This window comes from Camarhynchus parvulus, chromosome 9 (assembly GCF_901933205.1).
Source record: "Camarhynchus parvulus chromosome 9, STF_HiC, whole genome shotgun sequence".
Classification (NCBI taxonomy): Eukaryota; Metazoa; Chordata; class Aves; order Passeriformes; family Thraupidae; genus Camarhynchus; species Camarhynchus parvulus.
The window spans coordinates 3388519-3411250 of NC_044579.1; the positions used below are offsets into that span (position 1 = coordinate 3388519).

At 42.3% G+C, this 22732-nt stretch overlaps 1 protein-coding gene across 6 annotated transcripts in view; it reads left to right on the top strand.

Annotated features, from left to right (window-relative positions):
• LOC115907100 (multiple epidermal growth factor-like domains protein 6) overlaps positions 1 to 22732 on the top strand; it is a 191276-nt gene that overhangs the window by 97363 nt on the left and 71181 nt on the right. For all 6 annotated transcript variants that reach the window (XR_004060973.1, XM_030954764.1, XM_030954765.1 and 3 more), the window contains exon 5: positions 3668 to 3790. Coding sequence is in view for 5 of the 6 variants with exons in the window: in XM_030954764.1 (XP_030810624.1) it covers positions 3668 to 3790 (123 nt within the window). In the remaining variant the exon portion in view is untranslated. The remainder of the gene's footprint in view (positions 1 to 3667; positions 3791 to 22732) is intronic.

Below are 22732 nucleotides of genomic sequence, written 5' to 3' on the forward strand. Positions count from 1 at the left end.
AGAGCTGAGCCCCTGCTCATTGCAGGTGCTTTCTCCTTGCCCAGCTCTGGCCAGTGCTGTGCTCAGGACAGGTTTAATCCCTCACTGGATTTTAAAGATGCTGAATTGAGCTCCAGGTGCAGACCCTGCAGAGCTGCAGCCCTCAACCAGCAGCTCAGTGGACAGGGGACTTCTGCCCTGATGCCAACACCTATTTCTGCTTTTCACACTGATTTTTCTTCATCCGTTTTCTAAAGCAGATGATAAAGCAGGTCACTGCTGTTAGATTTCAAGCTGGAATTACCAATGAAAACCACTTTGTCTGGTGTCTGCATTTACATAAAGCCTTCGTTTATTTGTAGGAAATCTGAAATCACCTACATTTTCATAAAAAACTTGGTGAAGGGCTGTTTTCCCTGGAGCTGAGTATGTGTGACATTTTCAGATGGAATAGCATTAACAGGAACAGAGAAGTGAAGGGATTGGAATTGTCCTTCTCCATGTAGCATGTAGTTCCTAGGCAGGGTTAATTGGGCAAAGGTGGTCTGCTTCATGAAAAAAAAAGGTATGTTCCTTTCCATATCAAGTATTTTTAAGATTTTTGGAGAAAAGACACCTTTTCACATAGTTCTGTCTACAATACCACGAGTGCAAGGAGTGTTGGACATGGGCACATGTCAACAATCCATATTTTAACACACTACTACTAGATTTAAAATATATTATGTATTTTTTTCCCCACACATACATGCTAGACAGATAATATATAAAGTTAATATCAAGTTAATCTAGATGCAAGGTGTTTTCAATTATTTTTCCCATGGCAAGATTGAAGACTCACATCCACTATGTCCCATGGATAATGTTTTTGTGTTGCAACATTGGCTCTATAAATAAATGTGAAACATTGCTGTAGCAAACATCACATTTGTTTTGCTTTTTTTTTTGAAGTGCCTACAGCATGTCATTACAGATGGATTGATAGGCTTGATAACATTGAACTTTTGTCAGACCTAACGTGGCAGACTTGTTACGTGTCAGAAATTTTCTGTCATTTTGCTCAATATTCAAAAGGCAAAATATATTTGCGACCTTGAGTGACATTGAATATGGAAAGCAGACAGAAATTTATCATTTGACAGAATTGTTTTTGTCGAGTTTATTTTAACTTTCCTGGTTTTTTTTTCAGTGGCAAAGCTGTAATCAGATTTTAAAATCCTGACTACTCTGTTTTAGGAATATGGAACAGCTGATTGTGGCTTGTAAAAGCTCTATGACCCGGCCTTTTACAAATGTAAAACACATTCTTTATTACTTCACATTCAGATCATTTATTTTTGTGCTTCTTTGGACTGAGGCAACATCTGACCTTTATTATGGAGTTGCAGAAAACAGCTTGGCAGAGCGCAGGCAGTGGGGAAAGTCTTGAACAGGAGACAGGACAGCAAAAGATGCAGATGCTTAGAGAGCAGATTTTCACAGTATTAGGGCTAAAACTGGTGAGATTTATTCCTACTCAGTGTATTCCTTCTAGTGTGATTGCTCTCTAATAAAGCTGGGTCAAAAAATCTTTTTTTGGTGCCTTTACTCAGACATTAAATCATAGTTTATTTTATGATGATTAGCTTTAAATAAGATGTTTGTTTTAAAGGCACATGGAGATGCAAAGTCAGGTTTTGCGAGTATAGCAGAAGAAGTGGTGGGTTTCTAGTGTAAAAAGCAGCAAAGAAATGCATGAAAATATTTCATCAAAAGATGAAAACAAATATTAAGGCAGAGACAAAGAAATCCTGGACAGAGCATTAAGATAGGGTTAGAAGAAGGATGAAATGAGGTTTTCAGTCATACAGCACCAATAGCTGGACCGCAGCATTTTGTGCTGAACAAGGAAGGAAAAGATTTTTAATTGCTAACAGGAACACTCTGCAATCAAAGGAGAAACTTCCTATGTATTAGCATGCAACAGCACTGTACACTTCCGAATGGATTATACCCTGGTGAAATCAAGGGGATAATGATGAGCTCCTCAGCTAGAAAGGTTTTCTTCCAATAATTTGGTTCAAAATATAGACACTGGTGTTAATAAATTGGGCTGTAGATCCTAGACCACCTCACCCAGTCAACATTTTACACCAGGAGGTCACATAGCATTGTGGCTTCTAAAGAATAAACCAGTTCTTCCCTTAATTTTGTTAAAAAAAATAATAAAAAGAGCAGGGAGATTTTATTAGTTTTCAATCCTGTTAGTATAAATAGAAGTTGAAGCTGTGGAGCTGGGTTATTTTGTGGCTTGTTGCTCTTTATCACCACGAGGCACATCGAGTAAACCGCTCGGAAGGGGCCGCGCGCCGCTCTCCGCGCGCCCGCGTGCCTCCTCCCAGAGCTCGGAGGAACACGTCCAAAATCTGCCTCCTGTCATATGTTCTCCCCATCTCTTGCTGAGGAGAAGCGAGCAGACGCACGTTGTTATTTTGGTGCCGTTTGTTTTTGGAGGGGAGGAAGGGAGGGGAGTGTTTTTTCTCCGGGAAAAGTTTCTGTTTGAATTGCGTTCCCGTGAAATCGAGAAGAGCCTCGTTGGCTTCATGCGAGTTAGGATTTGGTTTGTTGTGTAGCTCTGGGATAACTGATTTTTTTTTTTTTTATTTCCTTATAGCCTGCCAGTGTTTTCCAGTATCACTGAGGACAAAGAAATTATCATTTTTTCAGTCACTGCATTGAATCTAAAGCTGTAGAGAAATGAGGTGGTTTTAGTAGGTTTGTGGCTCTTCAGCTACATTTTAGCAAAAGTTGGTGTTTTGTGATACACTTTTCTTTTAGCTTTTTAATAGTCTGAAACCTCCTCAAAAATTTCTTTTGACCTGTGGCTTTTAGCCAGGATCAGAAATGAACCAGTCAAGTGAAACTTGAGCTCATCAAAGCACTAACAAACCTTGGTAAATCTTAGTCTCTAACACCGAAGGGTTGCAGTTGAAAGGCTTTCACCTCTCTTGCATTAATGTGAAATTATATTTTTTATTATTTTTCTTTAAAAACTAATTAAATGGTTTTTTTAAAAGCCTCATTTCTCCCTTGGGGATGAGGAATGCCACTAATACGAAGTGAGTGCCACTAATACGAAGTAACTGCCTGTGGTTTTTACAGCCATGATGATGCTTATCTTCTGCTGCTTAATCCTCCTCCTTCTGGCTTTTCTGCTGTCTCACCTGAGAGCAAGAAGCTTTTAGGCTGGAAAGACCTTTAAGACCATTGAGTCCAACCATTAACCCAGCACTGCCAAGCCCACCTGGGGGACGTGTCCCCAAGTGCCACATCCACTAATGGCTGGGCTGGAGGATCTCAGAGGTGTTTTCCAACTGTAATGATTCTGTGATATCTGTCTTTTAAATCCCTCTGGGAGTGATGACTCCACCACTTCCTGAGCACCCTGTTCCAGTGCTTGGTAATCCTTTCAATGAAGAAATGTTTTGTGGTACCCAATCTACACCTCCCCTGGCACAGCCTGGCTGAGTGGCGGGGCTCAGCAGCATAGCCGGGAGTCGCTGCTTCTGATGTTGCTTCAGGGTCCTGAGCTGTTCATCTCAGAAACTTTCTCATTTTTTCACATCAGTCAGACATGACTGTCCTCACATCTTCAGGTACTGTTGTCAGTGCCCATCCTTCACTGGTTTCTTGTGCTTTCTCCTGGCAGATGTCAACGAGTGCACCACGGGGAATGGCGGCTGCCAGGACCGCTGCTGCAACACCGTCGGCAGCTACCACTGCAAGTGTCCAGCTGGCCAGAAGCTGGGGGAAGATGGAAAATCCTGTGCAGGTAATGCTTTGTGCCATGTCTCACTGCTATTAAGGAATCAGCAGACTTAGGAAGGGGAAGGAAATGCTGGCTTTTATGTGGAGCCAGCTGAAGAGCGTGTGCTCAGAGTTGTCGAGAGCGCAGATCTTCTCATGTCTGGATTATGAAGATGTAACTGTAAGAACACTTCAAAGGGCTGGGGTTTTGTTTTATTTTGTTGAAAAAAATGTTATCACTTAACCTGGATTGGCTGTGCCATGTTCTGATTATGGGATTTCCGTCATCAGTTGAAAAACTTGAAGAAAGTGTATACGCTTGATAATATTTCATCTGTCTCTTAAGCAAAATGGTTCTTATCAGAAAATACACATACATTTTCATATTTCAATCACAATTCCACAGCTAGAGATTAACTGAATAAAAAAGGATTTAAAACCACATGCTATGTAAACCCATTTGTCTTTTTCCTAAGGGAAATTTAAGTCTAGTTAGTGCATTATAGGGTAAAATTTGTTCTTATGCAAAAACTTAATGTGTTAGAACAAATAATGAAATATGTGGCTCACTGGCAAACAGAGTGGCTCTAAACAAGGGCCCAGATGATGTGCTGACCTAGAGTCACTACATTTTGTGCGTCATCAGGTGCTGAAGAAGTTCAGGTGTGGGGTACCCAAGGTATGCTGTACTCCAGGCCAGAGCAGTTCCTTCTTCCTGAGCTCTCCCCTGACACAGGTAGCAGGGATGTGCTGCCACATCACCTGGTGTGCTCTGCTGTGGGCCTGGACTGCCCCTCCCCTGCATTTCAGTGCTGCAGTAAATGCATCAGTGATGATAGTTTTTTTTAATCTCAGGGCAGCTTTTCATGAACCGTTTTATCATCTTCATCTTTCTTCACAGTCAGAAACTGTGTTCTCTGGCTTTTCCCATTGCACAGGGTCTCACAAATCCCCTTCTTCCAAGATTTCATTTTACCATGTCCAACGCCTTTTTAAGGTTTATGTAAAGCAATGTATTTCTTGTATGCGGTAATATTTATCCTAACTTTATAATTTATTTGACTGCACTCCTTTTTTCACTAAAAGACAATAGAATTATTTTCTATGTCAGCCTGTCAGTTGAGATCCACCTTGAAAATGGAAATAAGCTGTAGATGGTTATGTTATTTTGATTGAAGTATTTCATTATGGTCCTCCATGTTTTCATTTTGGCTTTTGGAGAGCTCAGCCCAGGAATATAATTTATGATTCACAGATCCCTGCTACTTCACCTCTCTTGCCTCTTTGGGGGACTGACTGGCAATATGCCCATGGGCCAGTGCACAGGTTTGTGTTTTGATGCCTACTTAGTACTTCCAGCGCTTAAAAGTTGTCCAAACCCCAAGGTTTTTGAAAGCAGGAGTCCTACTCAACATAATCCTTAGCATGCAAGAGTAATTTTTCCTTTAGACTTGTCTTATTTTAATAAGTTAGTCAAATTAGTGTTCCTTCTGCACAATTCAGTTCCTACAATGCACTTTAAATTCAAGCTTTTGGACAGTCTTTAAAAACTCAAACAGAGCTTAAGGTGTTTGATTTTTGTACTGTATTTTATCTGAGCAGGATTTGCAGGGGAATATATTATTAACTGTTTTGAGGCCATTTCTTTTAAGTCCTCAGGCAAAAATGTAAAACACAATTAACTGGAAGCGCTCAAGTCATAAAACAGAGTGAGTGTGGTGGTGTCACTAAATACACCTGAACTTTTGCAGAGGTGACGATGACAGAATTTGGCTGTACTGACCTGCAAGGAGGCCAGCTTCAGCCAATTTCTGGCCATCGGTGATACAATATGAGTAACTCATTGATTGGTTACTACATGAGGGAAAAGTGAGCTCTCAAACAAAACTGTGTGCTGCTGGAAGGACTTCCAGGGCGTGCACTGGGGTTTTATTAATGCCTCAGCATTGCTCAAAGGAGTCATTTTTGCAGATAGGAGTAAAACAGCTCCTCATTCAGGTTAACCAGTGGTTTTGGAGGAATCAAGTTTATTGTTGTTCTGGGTTGTTCCGTTCTTTCTGCCTTTATAGCATCATTGTGCTTTATGTTACCCCTTAGTCTAAACTCAGGCATTAAATAGATGGACACTATTGTTCTGCTGCCATTATTTGTCTCGTGGTTGGTTTTATTTCGCTGGTGCCTGCAATGATCGATCCGTGTATGGGGTTTTTTTTTATAAGCCAAGGTACAAATAAGGTGCATTGTTAGAAAAGCAGCATGGAAGCAGCACAGATCTTATTCAGCGAGTCATTATTACTGGGAAGATTGATCGTGTTTTTCAGAAACAAAATAGAGCATCCTTCTGACAAAAGGGAAAGATGTTGGGAAAGGACTGTTGGGTTTTTTTAAATATGTTTTTAGCCATTTGTAGCTGTTTAATGCTAAGGAAGGGAAAGTGCATAAAAAATCACTAACCAACAACTTAGTGAAGAGCACTGCTGTTTTGATCAAGCATTGCTGGGGGTTTGTGAGCAGTTTTTTTGGAGACCCAAAGGCCTCATTTCACAGCTTGAAGGAGCTGAAAGTGCTCAACATCTCCACCTTCTAGGGTGTCAGAGGTGTGTGCAAGACACAAGGCTCCATGAATATGCACAAGACAGCAGCATAAAATACGTGGGATAATCTTAAAATAGTTATTGCATCAGCTTTGATTAAACCTTCTCCCTCTTGAGTGATTCTGTTGGTGGTTGGACCCACATGGGGAAGGGGATTGGGCAGCACGGACCCATGCTGTGGGGTCTATCCTCATTCCAATGGCTGTAGGGATATTTCCTGGCTGTTTGTAGGGATCCTTCCTGGCTATTTGGGGGTTCTTTTGGCAGGATATGTCATTCAGAGTTATGTAATTTGTAAAGTCATACTTCGCTTTGGTGAGGGATGCTCGTATGGAGAGTAAGATGTGGTGAGCTGGAGGCCTGTGCACCTCCATAGAAATGCCAGCAAGAGCAGTGACCTGATTAGCCTTTCAAAGCTAATTATCTCCATGTTATTCTGCAGCTTTCACTCTCCAGCCTTCATGCTCAGAACTTCAGTTTGCTTCTCTGACAGAGAAATATTTCCTGGCAGCTCCTGGCGCAGGCATTTCAGATTATGACAGAAAGCTCCTGCTTCCCTCCCGCTCCTCGTGTGCCTGATGGAAATGAATGATGAGACAGGATTTGGCTTTAAATCACTGCACAAATAATGTGACAAATTAATATTTGACATTTACCAGTGTAGGACTGTCAGGCTGATGCTGTGCCCTGTGCATCCGTGCGCTGTTCCTGGGGCAGCCTGGGCAGGTAGGTTTGCTCAGAAAGGTGTGCCCTGGTCTGAGGAAGGGAGAGGGAATGGGTGTGTGCCCAATGCCTCCTTGTTTGTGGAGCAGAGGCACCACTGTGTCAGGGAGATAGGCTGTGAAATGCAGAGATATCCTCATTTCATGTTTTATTCTGAAGTGAAGCAGTTCTACTCGAGCATCGCAAAATGCAGAAATGGTATTTTCTGAACATAAATACCATTTAAAATGGTATTTTAAATGGTGATTTTAAAGCTCAGTTGTTGGCAGAAGTCCAGATCTGTAAGGGATGCTGAGGCTACAGCTACAAAAGCGTGTTTTCACACATGAATAAGCTGCAGAAGTCAAGTAGAAAAAGGTCGTGACCTTATGTTAACCTTCTTTGGTAAACTGTCATTTCTTATTTATATTATTGTGCTCTCATCTGTCAAGGCAACTGCAGGAACTTAGAGACAAGTGAAGTCCTGTGATTAACTGTTGATGAGAAGGAGCTCCTATTTGGTTGATTAGAGTGATATTGCAATGGCTGTAACCCCCTCCCTGGGGGCTTCAGTCGAACCTCGGAGCTCTGGCAGCTTTCCTGACCTTTTCCAGGGGGACTTTGGGAGCAGCTGCCTCCAGAGCCAGAGTGTGACTGTGCCAGGGCCACCAGTGGTTACCCCAGAAATGGAGGAGTCACTGGGGTCACTGCTGGAGCCTGCTCCCAGGGCAGGGGGGGACTCTCCAAACGCTGTTTGTTGCCTTGGAAGAGTTAATGATGGGCTAAAAGCAATACTGAGGGACATGTCTGAGAGCAAGAAAGTGTTTATTAATATGGTGACAGCATTTATTAAGTTGATAAGGTCTGAAACACAACTTACTCTTGTCAAAATTCTGGTTTTGTTGAAAAGAACAAATGCTATTTCTGCATTTGGGTTGTTTTCCGTGCCCAACAAATCAATGTACAGGTGTCTGCCATGTCCAGTGATAAAAAAATGAAGGACATAATACCATGCACTTGGAAAGAAATACCAAGGCATTTTTAATTACATTTATTTAATTTTTATTAGAACAGAAGAAATTAGTCTACTGGAAGGATTCAGGATGCTTTTGCATGATCTTAACTCTAACAGTTGCATTTGATTCAACACACATTGTTGGCGGGCCATGACACTGAGGTACTTATTGCCAGGAACACTTCAGCAGAAGGAGAACAAGGAGAATATATTTTACAAATATCAAACAGTACCAGTTCTTATTCCAGATGCAGCAAGTAGCAGACCAGCTGAACTCAAATCTTACAGCACTCAAGTGAAGGCACCCTCAGATGAGGTGAAGCCACCCAACCCTCTTCATCTTCCTCTATTTCAAGACCTTGTCTCGAGACAAGGAAATAAATCCAGTTGCAGGAATTGTTTCACAATTATCTAATTATCTGTAACTGAATTATTCTGTCCACCTAATGTCTGTCTCTAAGAGTGAGGGGAATGGACAACTCCACCTCATCACCTCAGCAGACCCTGGGTGAACCATCTTGATAACTGAGGCACGTCAGGGTATTGGAATTTTACAGCAATTCTAAAAAGAGGAGAAAAAGAATAGGCAAAAGAAAAAGACTTGTGAGAGGAGAAGAGGTAAAGCCTAATTTCTGATTTTTCCAAACCTGTTTTTAGTGGCTCTCAGGTATCCTGGGACTCCAGCTTGGGTTTTTAGAGCTAAGTCAGATAATGTCAAGTATTTATGTTTCAAAGTATAAAAAACTCACCATAATCTGCCAAGGGGGGGTGAAGAGTAAACATTTTCTTCTCCATTAGTTTGTATATCCAGAATATTGGTTAATGTCTTATATTTGGCATTTGTGAAATTCAACAAGAAGCAGTATCTGTTTTTATATTTAAGTATTAATTATGATCTCTCCTACCTGTCAAATAATTATTTTTAATCGTGAGTAAAAAGCTTAATAACTGCTTTTGATTTCAGATCCCAGTTGGAAATTTTTAAAAAAATAGGGTTCCCCTACTTGTCTTATGGAGGGAACTGTATGAAGTGAGATTAGGGATTAATTGTGCATTATAAACACTGCTTGGCATTGTGCACTCAGAGTTCTGTGGTTTTGCTGGATTTAGGCAGGAGGACTGTGTGATTTTTGTGCATGGCTGCGGAGGAGCTCTGGGCAGAAACTGCTGGAGATGTTCTACATTTGCAAACTTGATGGGGAATCTAATTTTATTTCTACTCCCAAGCCATTCTTTTGGAATTCTCAATTTCAAGCATTTCTCTGAGAAGAAGTGATGGCTGGAGGTTGTTCCTCTGACCTCCCTCGTGCTCTCCCATGCTGTGTTGGATCCAGCTGAGATCAATAGCTGCATGGAGCTGTTACACTCTCCCAGGCAAATTGTATCATCTGTCTGCATTTGTCTATTCCTGGTAGTTCTACAGCAAGAAAAGCCCTCCAAATAAGTAGTAAAAATGACAACATAGTTGTAGTACGGGTAACACTGAGTTCAGCTTATTGGACTTTTTAAACGGATTACCTGAGTGCTGATTCCTGGCAAGCCTGAGCAGGCAGGAGCTTGAGCTGAATTTTGGGGGCTCATTCCAGGTTGGCAGTGGCTTGGTCTGGGCAGTCCCCTTGATTTCTGTGAGCTCTCCCCAGCAAAAAACACCCAGCTACACAAACCTTCTCGATCTCGCAAAAACACATCGAATACTAAACTCAGCAAATCCCAGCATTTTGTGTGTGTTTCTCTTCGGCCAGGGAAGGGACGCATTGCTCGGGCCAGAGCAGACACTTCCCACCTGGCTCAGAGCATTTCTGTGTCGGTCTGGGCCAAGAAGAGCATCTGATGCTGTGATAATTGATTTATTGCTGATTTTTTTTAATTTTTGAATTTTTAATTTTTGAATATTTTTTCTTTTTGAATTATTTTTTTTTTAGTTTTTTAGTTTTGAATTTTTTCTATTTTTTTATTTTTATCTTTGAATTTTTAAATTGCCCTGCTTTAGTTTCTTCCCAATTCCTGCTCGGCTGCTGCTGAAGGCTCCCTGCTCCTCCCTCACACGTCGAACAAAGGCGGCTGCGAGCTGAACCACCCAGATTCTCACATCTGCCATCCCTCGGGGTGCACAGGCTCACAGTTATGACAGCTCCCTCCAAAGTGAGTGCTGCCATTGCAGGCTGGCTTGTCTATCCTGGATATGTGTTTTCATCCACGGGAGCTGAGAACAGGCTGAGTCGGTTTGCCGTCACTTTTTAAGTAGAAGTCTTATGCACACCAGTTGGGTCAAGGGTGTTGTTATCCTAATCCAAGGCTCCAAAGCAATGATTGAAGGAGTCCTACCCAAAAGCCCTTTTGGGGAAGACTGGGACCACTTATATTTCAAGGATTCGATGATAATTTCCAGATAATCTTGGTAAATCTCTTTTTCTCCACGGAGCTTGTTTTTTGGTGCCTAGATTTTTTGCCTTTGAACGCTTAATTCAGCTGCCACGTTTTAATAACAGCCTTTTGCATAAACAAACCGTGGAACTGGCAGTTTAATTTTCAGGTTATTTCAGACTACAGGGTTAGTACACTGTTAGAACACTACCTAACACAGGGTTAGGTGTAGTGCAGCTTGTCACCGTGTCACACATTCCCTCAGCTCAACTTGTGCGGCTCAACTTGTGCCGCGTTCCAAGGCAGCAGCCTGTCTTAAAAAGCACGGCTCGTACCCCAGGGAAAACTGGCACCTTTTCCCCTTGCATTCCAGTTATCAGACGAATTATTGATCACTGATCTGAAGGGGAGAGCTTGTTTCTGGGTGTCACAGGTAGCAGCGCCGGCAGAGCCCCATCTCCACGGTGTCTGCCATATGGTGCACGTGGCTCCCCGTGCGTCACAGCTGATTATAGACTCAGCACAGCGATTGCTTCCCCAGCCTTCCAGCTACCTTGTCTTCCTCCAGCTCCACCAGCTGGGAGCAAATATGGAGCAGGAACCTCAGCTTGCCATTATCCTTGGGAAGGCATGTCCTTCAGGTTGTGGGATGTGCGGGGACAGCAGCTGTCACCCCCTCCATGGTTCCTCCCTGAGTTTTGCACAACAAAGTTGGGCATGGGCAAAAAAAAACTGCCCTGGAGAATTTTCTTTGTCCAAACCACTTGATGCATAAAGCTGTACTGATCAGCTTTTGATAGTGAAAACATCTAAAGTTCAGAAGTATTTCAGTGTTTACCATGTTACTCAGGGACTCAATGCTTTTAATTAATGGAGGAGCTGTGAATAGTTAGATGGAAAGCATTATAGAGCTATATGAAAGGGCTGTTATTGTCCAGATGAAAGATAATATTTGGAAATAATGTGACAAAAAATGATAGACTGGAGTACAAATATGTTTTGAGATCTTTCTAGGGCTCTGATTAGTTTATATTAGCTAGTTTTTTGCATGTATAACTACATCTGAAAGGCAGGTTATAGAGAATGTTAACATTCCAGTGGGCTGATTGACAATAATTAGTTTATTTTGAAGGAAAGGAAAGAAGCAGGGTATTGTTGGAGCTGACTAATGTGAATTAAAAGCCAGGTAATCTTTTCTGCAATTACAGAGATACAATGATTGCTGTTATCAGAGAAGAAAATCCACTCGTACTTTTAAGAATCATTGTGTAGGAAGAGCTTTGCAAGCCTGAAATTGAAGCTCTGGTCATGGTCTCCAAAATTACACTTAGTAGTAATTTTATGCAGAAGCAAGACTTCTGAATACTTAAATTATAGCTTGTTTGTAGCAAGGTATTTACCAGCAAGTACAGGCATCTTATAAACAGCACATGAGTCATCTTGGTGTTCATTTCGAGCACATCGAAAATGCAAATTGCAGCTGAATTATTCTTGTGTGGAGAGGCAAGGCTTAGAAAAACCTTAAATTCGTACTTTAAATGGAAATTGTGAGCCGAAAAATGTGCACATTTGCCTTTCAGAGGAGGGTATTGTGCAGGGTGGCTACAGCTTTTTCTGTAGGTTTGCCTACAGGCTGTGTAAACAAGAACTGACGGCAGCTATGGGGACGGGAAAGAGCACATCTCCTGAGTGGTGTTTGTGCTCCTCTTTGGGAGCATTTAATACTGTTCTTCACCTGGACACCTCATAGAACACCCTTTTTTGTTTTTTTTTTTTTTTTTTACTATTATTGAAATGCCTGTGGATTTTATGAGCCATCTGATACAACCTTAAAAAGCTTTAAAACTATTTGTGATAAAATCTAAAGCAAACAGAAACCCGTCAGCTTCTCTGTTCAAAGCCTTGGCCCAAAGGAAGCGATCCAGACATGACTGCCAGCGAGATAGCAACTGCTGGGAGAGTTACACTGCGTTATTAAAAGATCAGTAGTCTGATCAACATCATATTGGATTACTCCAACTTCAATTACAGGAGTACCTGAGGGCTTTAGCTGGGATATATTAGAAGAACAACTTGAAGTGAACCTGCTGTTGTTGCACGCCAGCTCTGTGAAAGGCCCACCTGAGAACCCTGTGAGCACCTCCTGTCCCAAAAGGGATTCAGTGTCAGCCAAGGAGCTCAAAAAAACTAATAATAAAAACGGAGCGAGCAACTGGTTAATTTGATGTGAATTTTAATCTCAGGAAGAGGAAGAAAAAAAGGAAGTAAAACGAATTCTTCTGTGCCTGGTGACATTATTGATACAGAGACAGGGTGAGAGAGTTGGGGTGGTTCAGCCTGGAGATGAGAAGTGTCTGGGGAGACCTCAGAGCCCCTTCCAATGCCTAAAGGGGCTCCAAGAGAGCTGGAGAGGGACTTTTAGCAAAACCAGAGTGATAAGAGAGAGGCAAATGCCTTCAAACTGACAGAAGGCAGATTTAGATCAGATACTGAGAAGAAATTCTTCCCTGTGAGGACTGTGAGGCACTGGCAGGGGTTTTCCAGAGAATTTGTGGCCTATACCTGGAAGAGTTCAAGGTGTCAGGCTGGACAGGGCTCAGAGCAACCTGGGCTCATGGAAGGTGTCCCTGCCCATGGCAGGGGAATTAGAACTGGTTGAACTTCAAGGTCCCTTCCCACCCAAACCACTCTGTGATTGATGATTAGGATCCAGCTCTGGAAGTTGGCATGGATAGGTTTTGGATGTGTTCATGTCACTTCTCCTTCTAGCGCCTCTGCAGAGTCGCATGTGATTTATGTCATAAAGGAAGCAGAGCAAGAAAACCTGTGTAAAATGCTGTCCTTTGCTCCCTGGCAGTTTATCTCTTAGATTGTCCTGGAGCTGGGGTGGCTCCCGTGGGGGATCAGTGCTTATGGTGGCACCTGGAGAGGCAGCCCATGACCTGATGGCTGTAGAGCAATGCCAGGAGCCAGCTGTGACACCGGGACAGGAGCTTGTGCTCTGGGCTCAGCTTCAGAGGGGCGGAGGTGGAGCTTGGTGGCTGCATGGTGCCTGTGCCCTCCCTGTCACAAGCCACATCTGTATCACCAACCAGCACAGCACATGTGCTGTAAGCTGGAAACACAGGATTATGAAGGTGTTTGCATGATTATAATTTTCTTGTGCGTGTTTTACCCGCTGTGTGTGGAAAGCACATTTCTCTGCATTCTGCTGTAGCAGAGGCACGGATCTCAGCAAGTGTGCATTAATATTGCTGCTAGCAAAATCCAGGTGTTCTCATCACATCAGGCATTTCTCTTTTTATTCCAGGACTACTCTTGCAAACTGCCATGTCCTGCCGAGAGGAGATGCTGATGGCCCAACACATAAACCTCCTTAATACAGCTCAGAGCTGAGTCCACACAAGGAGCTTGGGCTGTATCATGCTGTCACTTATTAAGCGCAGCTCCTTGTAGAGATCCTCTCCTCCTTTGCCACCCTCCCACCTCACAGCAGGGCCCAACTGGGTTGTGCTGAGGAGCTGTATTTAAAAATTGATAGACTCATAACAAATATTCTCTCTGCTGTTCCGCCCCACATCAGAAAATCTTGCAGTAGCTGCTGATACTGGTGATCTCAAAGTCTTTCTGCTAAGCAGAAATCACCTGAAATTTTGGTATTTGTCTTTAAAACATTCCCTTCCAACTTCCCTGTTTACAGCCAGTACATTTACCTCTTTTCTGCTGGAAGCAGTGACATTAATGAAGCTGGGTTGTTTTGGGTTTTTTTTAGGAGCTTAAATTACCCTTTTTTTCTGGTTTGTCATTCTTCAGCTTGTAGTCCCTTGTTATTTCATGTGGTCATTCACTTACCCTGGCACAGTTCTTCAGTGAGAGTTTGTGTCCATCTGTGTGGGTTTCATATTGATGGGAGTTGGAGTTGTCAAGGGGGTGCAGTTGCCAAAATATCTATTAGTCTAACCCCACTGAGGGGGCTGGTAACCCCATCACTCTTCCTTTTTGGCTTTACTTTGCTGTGTACTGCACCAAGATCCCAAAAAAGATCGTTCTTTTTTTGTTTTAAATACTTAAAGTGGAGAAAAACATACAGAACTGCTTTGTGAAAAGATGGAAGAATGTATTTCTACACGGCTGTGTGAAAACATCACAGTGTTGTCTGAGGTCTGGCCATGAAATTGTCATGTTCCTTGCTTTAATTCTATGGCCTGGTTTTCCTGCAAATTGTCTGGTTTCAATAATTGCTTAAAGTGTGTGTATATATATATATATATATATGTCTCTGTCTGTATTTAATGAAGAATTCCTTGAAACTCTAATTAGGGCTGCTTGACTCCAAAGCAGTTTACATATCACAGGCTTACACAGCTATCAAACAGATGCTTCTCCTTTTTTTTTCATTCAGCTGACATTTTCATTTTCTCTGCATATTTTGAGCACTGAGCAGCGATGTGTTTTGACTCCTGAGGCTACAGATGATATCAAAATGAGGATTAGAAATGAAGCTTTACCTGTCAATTAAGTTGTTAAGCTTGTCCTCCACAGTGTCTACACTTTGAAATGGCCTGTTTATTGAATTTGAAATAGTTTTCATTCTTGACTTTGTTTAAATTGAATGGACAGTTCTAATTACAATCTTCAGGGTTTTCATCTGCAACATATGGTTTGCATTTAGAGCTGTGGATGAGGGGCTCTTGGATGTTTATTGAGCTAAACCACTGTTAAATATCTCGTGAGAGAGTGGCATGTCAGGCATGGAGAGTAAGCAGAAATGGGCAGCACAAACATTGGCCAATTTTCTCTTCTCTCATCACTCTGTCCAGGAGATCTCTGTCCTGGGGGGCAGATGGGAAATGAACTGTGGTGGCAGGGTCCAGGCATTGGAAGCAACAAGTCACCATTTTAAGTGGTTGTCTGGTGCCAGTCTTAGCTTGAAAAGAATATTGAAGGGAGGAAGGAAAGGGAAAGGGAAAGGGAAAGGGAAAGGGAAAGGGAAAGGGAAAGGGAAAGGGAAAGGGAAAGGGAAAGGGAAAGGGAAAGGGAAAGGGAAAGGAAAGAAGGAAGGCTCTGCCATATCGAGTTCAAAGTCAATGAATTCAAATTACCAGGATCTGTGTCAGGTCAATGTTGTTCTTTCCAGTCAGGTCGGTGTTGCTCTTTCCTGTGGCCCCCACAAACAGGGTTGCATGATATCTCATGACAATTTATTCATCTCTTTACTCCCCACTAAGGCCAGTGACAGACCAGGAAATTAATTCCAGGTCTCTTAGACTTGTTGGGATGGATTGTCCCTTGCAGTGCTCACAGAAGTCTTCTTCCCAAAAGCAGGTTGTGGGACAGCCCCTGTCACTCCTGCTCCATGGATCTGTCAAAAATGCCATACACTGGAGATGCCTCTGTCCTTTTCCCTTGAAAACAGGCATCAGGAGATGCATCTCCTTTCAGATCTGGACATAAATATTTATTACCTAGCACAAGGTCCCATTGATGGCTCTGCTGTTCAACGTTTCACAGTGCTGTGGTTTCCATGCTTTGGTGTTTCCTGTGTAGAGAGAGAGAGAAACCAGAAGGAGAGAAGTGAAACCTGGCCTAGGCACAGCTGGAAGTCCTTAAAACCACCTGGGAAAGCACATGAGGTGTAGGACAAGGTACCAGCTACAGGGTAGAAGATGCCTCTCCACGATGGACCAAATCTCCAGGGAGGTCTGGAGGACAGACTGACAGACAAAAAGCTGTGGTGATCTAATGCCATTATTTACCTTCCCTTGCCCATTTTCAGGAGCAGGTAAAATTATGAGATCACTTGTAAAGCCTCTTTCTTTGCCAACAAAACGGGTGCTGGTAGAAGTTGCTTTGTCCTTTGTCCTGGGTGAAGAAATGCGGTAGAAAACTGGCTGCTGCAACAAGGGTCCTCCTCCATTGTGAAACCGGTTTGCAGGGGCTAAATTTGGTGAGGAATCATTAACCTTGCCTTTTAACCAGTCTCTTCCCAGCTCCTTTTGGCTTGCTGGAGCCATTCCATGAGTTAATCCTGTTGGAGCAGCCTTGCCTGGGACAGCTGGCAGTGAGGAAGCTGCAGCAGGTCGGGGCTGACCCGGCTGGCTCAGACAATGGATGCTCATCTAATCCATGGCAGGGGCCAGCAAAGGGCAGAGCAAATAGCTGAGGAGCAAAAATAAAAGCCTGGGAGAACTAAGAGTTCAAAATGACCCAGCTGGCTCTGCAGGAGTGCATTTATCTATGCTGAAAGCTGTTTCGTGGAGGTGTTTTAACACCAGGTTCTAGGGAACCACTCAAAGGAGCTTGTAGAGTATTTGTGGTGTTTTGTGGAGCATTAAAAAAAAGCACCAGACCAGGAGTTTTGCAGTTTAGAACTTCCCAGCCACCCAAAACTGCTTTTCTCAATCTTTGCTGCTCAGTTTGGTTCAATGAAAAAGAAATATGTTTTTTATTAATATGAACTGGTTTTTGGTTTTGTTTTGTTTTAATTTTAGGCTTTGTTTTGGACTAGATTTCAAACTTGTATTTTCCTTCCTAGAGTCAATACCAATGTAAAACTTCTTTCATTGTGGAAAAGATGGCCAAATATTTTTCTAGCAACAGGAGTTTCAAACCCTGAAAATTATTTTTGTGTTAGTAAAAGAGAAGAGATCCTTTTCAAAACTTCTACTGCAAGAGCAAATTATGTCATGCTTTGTGAGGGAATTCACACTGGTTGTCAAATTTTGGACATTTCTGAGCTTGAGACTTGAGCAGTTCTGTGATTTAAAGGAAGCTGTGAGTTGAATCTGTTATAAATTTACCTACTTACAACAATAACAGGGGCTTATTTTAAGTTTTACTTTATAGAATAATTTCTGACTTTTGTGATCAGCTTAAGAATGTCTGGGAACCAAGCCTGTTTCCCTTCCTTCCCATGAGTACATAAATTATTTAACTGAAAAACACACTAAATAATGTGTAAAATCCTCCATGTAATTAGTGGGGAAAGACCATATGATATTTTCACTTCATAACTTTTGTGAGGTTTAAACACCCTTTGGAATATAGAGAAGAGAGCAGTAACAGTGCAGTTACAAATAACAGAAGGCAAAGCACTGTCATGCATCTTTGTTGATTTAAAATACCACATTAAATAGCAAACAATCAGAGTTTTCTTATCAGATGTACGAAGTGATCTGCAGCTGAAGAGTCCGGGGGCAAGGGAGGGGTGAGCCAGATTGTTGGAACTTATTTCCAAAGCTGTGTTGGAGTTGAACAGTTTATCCACTTGTGATAATTTTAAATAGAGCCTCTTAAGGTTTCTTGTTGTGGTACTTTCCTTAAGATCCAGTCTTCCCCCTTTCTCTGTCGCCATCATTCCTGACTGAGCCTCCCAATATTTTGTGGAGACCAATGACCCACAGAGCTCCCTGGGTAAAGAGGGCTCAAACCCTGATTTTAGTAAATTTTCGTTAATTTTAAGTGAATTTTAAAACCCTGATTTTAGTGATTTTAGTGAATATTTTGTGGAGACCAGTGACCCACAGAGCTCCCTGGGTACAGAGGGCTCAAACCCTGATTTTAGTGAATTTTAAGATAATGCTGCAAGGACTAGACCACGTTTCTTCTTTCTGGTCTGGGTTTTTAAAATAAATAATCACTGTCATTATTTTTAATTATAATCTGACTTTAAAACCATCAGCATAAACCATTCTCTGAGTCAATCCGAGTAGGGGTTTGTGTTTCCCTGCTTCTGCTGGTCTCATCCTTTCTGCAGCAAGCTGGGGGATTGTGGTGGCTGGAAAGAGGAAATGTTTGTGTGTCATTCATTCCTGTTTTATGTAATATTTCTCAGGAATTTAAAGAAAAGGGTGTAGTTATGCTTTAGTGAAAGTCATTGGGCCAGATCCACAGATGCTGTGGTGGGGGTTTGGGTCCCCGCGTGCAGGTACCAGCAAGGAATGGGTTCTCACATCAGCCCACAGCTGGACAGAAATCTTTCCATCCATGTGGAAAAATACCATATTCTGGTGTTTGTGGGGTAGGTGATGATCACAACTGTTTGATCTCTGCCTCTCTGTGTTGCTCTCTGCTTGACAAAGTGAATAGATTTTGCCGAAACCTAATTAATTATTCAAAAAAATCCTGAAATCATACAACCCCTGAGGTTGGAAAAGACCTTCCAAGATCAAGTCCAGCAGTCAGCCCAGCACCACCAGTGTGTTCATTAAACCATGTCCAGGGATGGTGGCATTTCCATCACTGCCCCAGCAGCCTGTTCCAATGCTTTACGACCCCTTCCAGGATGAAATTGTTCCTAATATCTGTTCTAAATGGTGAGGTTAGTCCTGTCCAGTTCTGGTTTCTTTCTCCATCAGTGCCTAGGCATTAGGAAGAGAAACGTTTTTGTCTGCTTATCTCTCAGAAAACACTGACTCTGAACAGTTCTCAATCTGCAAATTTTAATGGTCAAGGGAGGGAAAGCGTGTTCATTTGTCACCCTCCAGAAATGCCCCTGGCTGGGGGAAGCTCCTTGAGAGGCAAACCTTGCTGTCACCCTGTGTCACATGGAGCTTTTGGCAGTGTCCATCCCTGGGATACCTTGGGCACATCATCTCTCCTCCATTCAGGATTCTCAAAATGGAGGTTTGTTATCCTGTTTTGCTTTCTTTTTGGAGATCAGATCTGTATCTTGTTTGAATTTCTTAGTGATCTTAAAAAGCAAAGCTTTCTGTTAGTAGAGAATTGATCTGGCAGGATCTTGCTTTCTTTCTTCCTTCCTTTATAAAAACCATGATTGCAAGTTCACTAATTATCTATGTTTATTACTGCTCTGTGTATTTTTGAGGAACTGATTGATCATAGCTGTTCCTGAGCATTTTAATAATGATATGAAAAAAGCTGCTAATGTGATGATCCTGAATTCCAAACAAGCAGTGACACAGCTCTGCACTGAAACAGGGTTTGGGCAGGGCAAATGGACTTTTAATGTGGTTAATCAAGTCAATTAGGGACCAACCTCCTTGACGATTAGCAGGGCCCTCAGTCAGGGGAGTGGAGGATTTCACAAACTGGAACTCCACCTGTGGGATCTGCCTTTGGAAAGGGGAAGGTGCTGGCAGTGCCTTGGGCATTTGTGCATCACATCCTCTTCTATTGTGTTTGGAACTTGAGGTGTTGGGATGGAGGAAGGGTCAGCCCAAGTGCACAGCCCTCAGGAGCATGAGGAGCTAAAAAAGATGTGGTTAAAATATTTCACATCTTGGGAACACACAGACTTTGGTTTGTTTGACTATTAGGTAATTCTTGATGAAAGGTGGATGAAAAAGGACACAGGAAGGTACCATCAATGGGGAATCCCCCTGTAAAGCACCTCTGAAATGTTCTGAAGGTGAGAAGGAGAATATCTACACACCACCTCTGCCTTGTTCACCCAGCGGTGTAATCTCCTTGGCAAGACAGCCTGGGGATAGCACACAGCTCTCATTTTCCTTCTTGTCTCCAGGAATTGCTCTCCCTCTGTCTTGTGGGGATGCAGCCGCTTTCATCACAGTCTGGCTTGTGATAAGCAAACCATAAGTGGCTTGAAATCCAGGTTATTCAGATAAGCATCCTAGGTTGTAACTATAGAAATTCGAGCAGGAAGGTGTTTCAGTTTGATCTGCACTGGAAACTAATCCAAATTTAATCACAGATGCAGATACAATCTCCCATAATCCTGTGATGGTCTAGAATTGAAATGGAAGGGCTTCATATTTCAAGAATGCTTTTAAATATTTTTATACATCTGCTATTCTAGAATAATTTCATCTTTCTATAGCCAAGTAGAAAAAATACATCCACTTGTGTACCTACAAAAGCAGAAGCTGTTCTTTTGCTGCTACGTGTCCTTTACTAGTACAGCAATTCAAATATGAAAGTCCAAATAGTTTAGACTTTTAAAACTTCCAAATGCAGTTCAGACATTTAGATCAGTGTCTGCTTTGCAGACTGCTCTCCAGACAAAATAATTAGGGAATTTTTCTGCTGTAACTGGGGGCGAAGCTGTTTCCTGGCCTTGAGAGGGAGGAGACGTGGAAAGGCGACTGCGCCTTGCATTTCTCTTGATTTTATCTGCTGGATGTGAAGGAATCTTTCAGCATATAATCCTTTAAATATTGATCTTGCGGAGGAAGTCTGGGGCTGGAAGGGATCATCTGTCATCAGATTTGCTGTTGATGTGGCGTCGTGGAGCTGCATTTTCAGCTCCTGGGTCTCGCCTCCTCTTGCTGCAGGGAGGCTCAGGCTGGGGCTGGGTCTAGCTCATGGGCACAAGTGGTTTAGGATCTTTTATTTTGCCTTGAATTGTGCTGCCTTTCAGCAATATCACTGCTGTATGGCCCTCTGGGATGTGCCAGCACTCGGGAAGTGCTGCTCAGGGAAGAGCTGCTGCTGGGTGCAGAGCTCCCCCGTAAACCAAGTCACTCCTCTAAATCTCCAAATGGAGACTAACCAATATCACTAACTCCCAGCTCGTTTTTATTAGCTGGACTATTTTTTCTCCTTTGTAAGTGCCAATATCTGAACTTAAAACTGTGTTTGGTATATGAGAGAAATTCTCCAGCTGATCGTAGCCTATAAAATTAAAATACTGAAGCTCCCAGTGTTTGAGTTTATTGAGGTATAAATACTGGAATGTGGTGTACTATGTGGTTCAGCTGCTTCCTTGTTCTATTTTTCTGAGTCTTTTTGCTTATTTTATTTCTCTGACACTCCATACAAAGGGTTTCCTGGGTTTGATTTCGTCCTGGCATTTTTCAGCCGTCTGGTTCTTAGCGGTATGGAATTAAACAAGGTGAATAACATTTTCTGTTTACTGTTTACATTTTAAAAGGCAAAATTTCTGTTTCAAAAAAAGCATATTCCAGATGTCTCCAGGCAGTAGGACATGTATGTAGTATACAGTCTAATAAAACAACAAATACAGCAGAAGGATCAAAAAGGGGTGCATGTTAGCAAATGGTCTGAATTTAAACACCAGTCAACACCAGGACTTCATTTTAGGTGAAGGAAATTCACATGTGAAGTATTAAAATTTAACTTCATAAATGCATTTCCTCAGGAGTGGGATGTTGTGCATTTCCAAGTCTTCTTTAAAACTTCCTCCTTCAGTTAATTGTGATTAGATTTTCTAAAATGGAATAAACATAAAAGCATTAAAAAAATACGTAAACCATGAAAGTTAAATGCAAAACAGATACAACCACAGCAAAGATATGAAAGCCAGACCCCTTGTTCCTCAAGTGCAATATGGGGGGGAAATTCCTTCACTTCCCCCACAGGAGCAGTTGTGGACTTGCCTCCCATTAGATAATTTCAGAACATGATCTAAAGAGCAATTAAATCAGCAGGAGGCTGCAGTATTGAAAGGGGGGGTTCTTTAGAGATGTCTGTTGCAGGAGGGAGTCTTGACTTGGGGAAGAAAATATCTTTGGCATTTGGATAATTTGGGACAAGAATCGCCCCTGGGGGAGATGGTGGGAGGTGGAGCTGCTATCCCTGGGGACTGCTAAGGAAAGGACAGACAAAATCTAAGCAAATATCTGCCAGGTGGATTTTTTTCAGGGAATGGAGTAATTGACCCTTATTTCCAACGACCCCATGTTGATTTTTAAGTAATGGTGTCAACATGTCAATCAAATGCTATTTACAGTAGCCCAGCATTGCTGAAGAGGTGCAGAAACTGCTTATGTGGTACTTCTGGAAATTCAGTTTTATGATTCTGTCTTAGACCTTCACCTGTTTACTTAAACTCTTCTTGATCTTTGTCCATCATTGTCCATCATTTTCAGCTGGAACTTTACAGCAGTGTTCTCAAGCTGGTTTAGTGCTTGTTTCCCTCTTCATTTGACCAAATGTAATCCTCCAAAATCCCCTGAAATATGGAATGATGCCTGCTTAGCTTTGGAAAAAGGTATCAGCAGGAGCTCACATCATTTTTCTGGGAGGTTGTCTGAGAAGATGCTATGGAAAGTTTAGGTGAGCACAAGGAAGAACAAGGCACAATGTTTTCCCCCTCCCTGGAAGTGCCCAGTGCCAGGCTGGATGAAGCTTGGAACAACCTGGGATAGTGGGAGGTGTCCCTGAACACAGCCAGGGCTGGAATGAGAGGAGCTTTAGGGTCCCATCCAGCCCAAACAGTTCTGTGATTCTATGCTTGTATGGCAAGGGACACAGAAAATGTAGAAAAAATTCCTCACTCTTCTAAAATTTTCTCTTTAAGCTCTCTGTGCTATCCATGGTTGAAGAATGTAATGGTGATGGAGAATGTGTC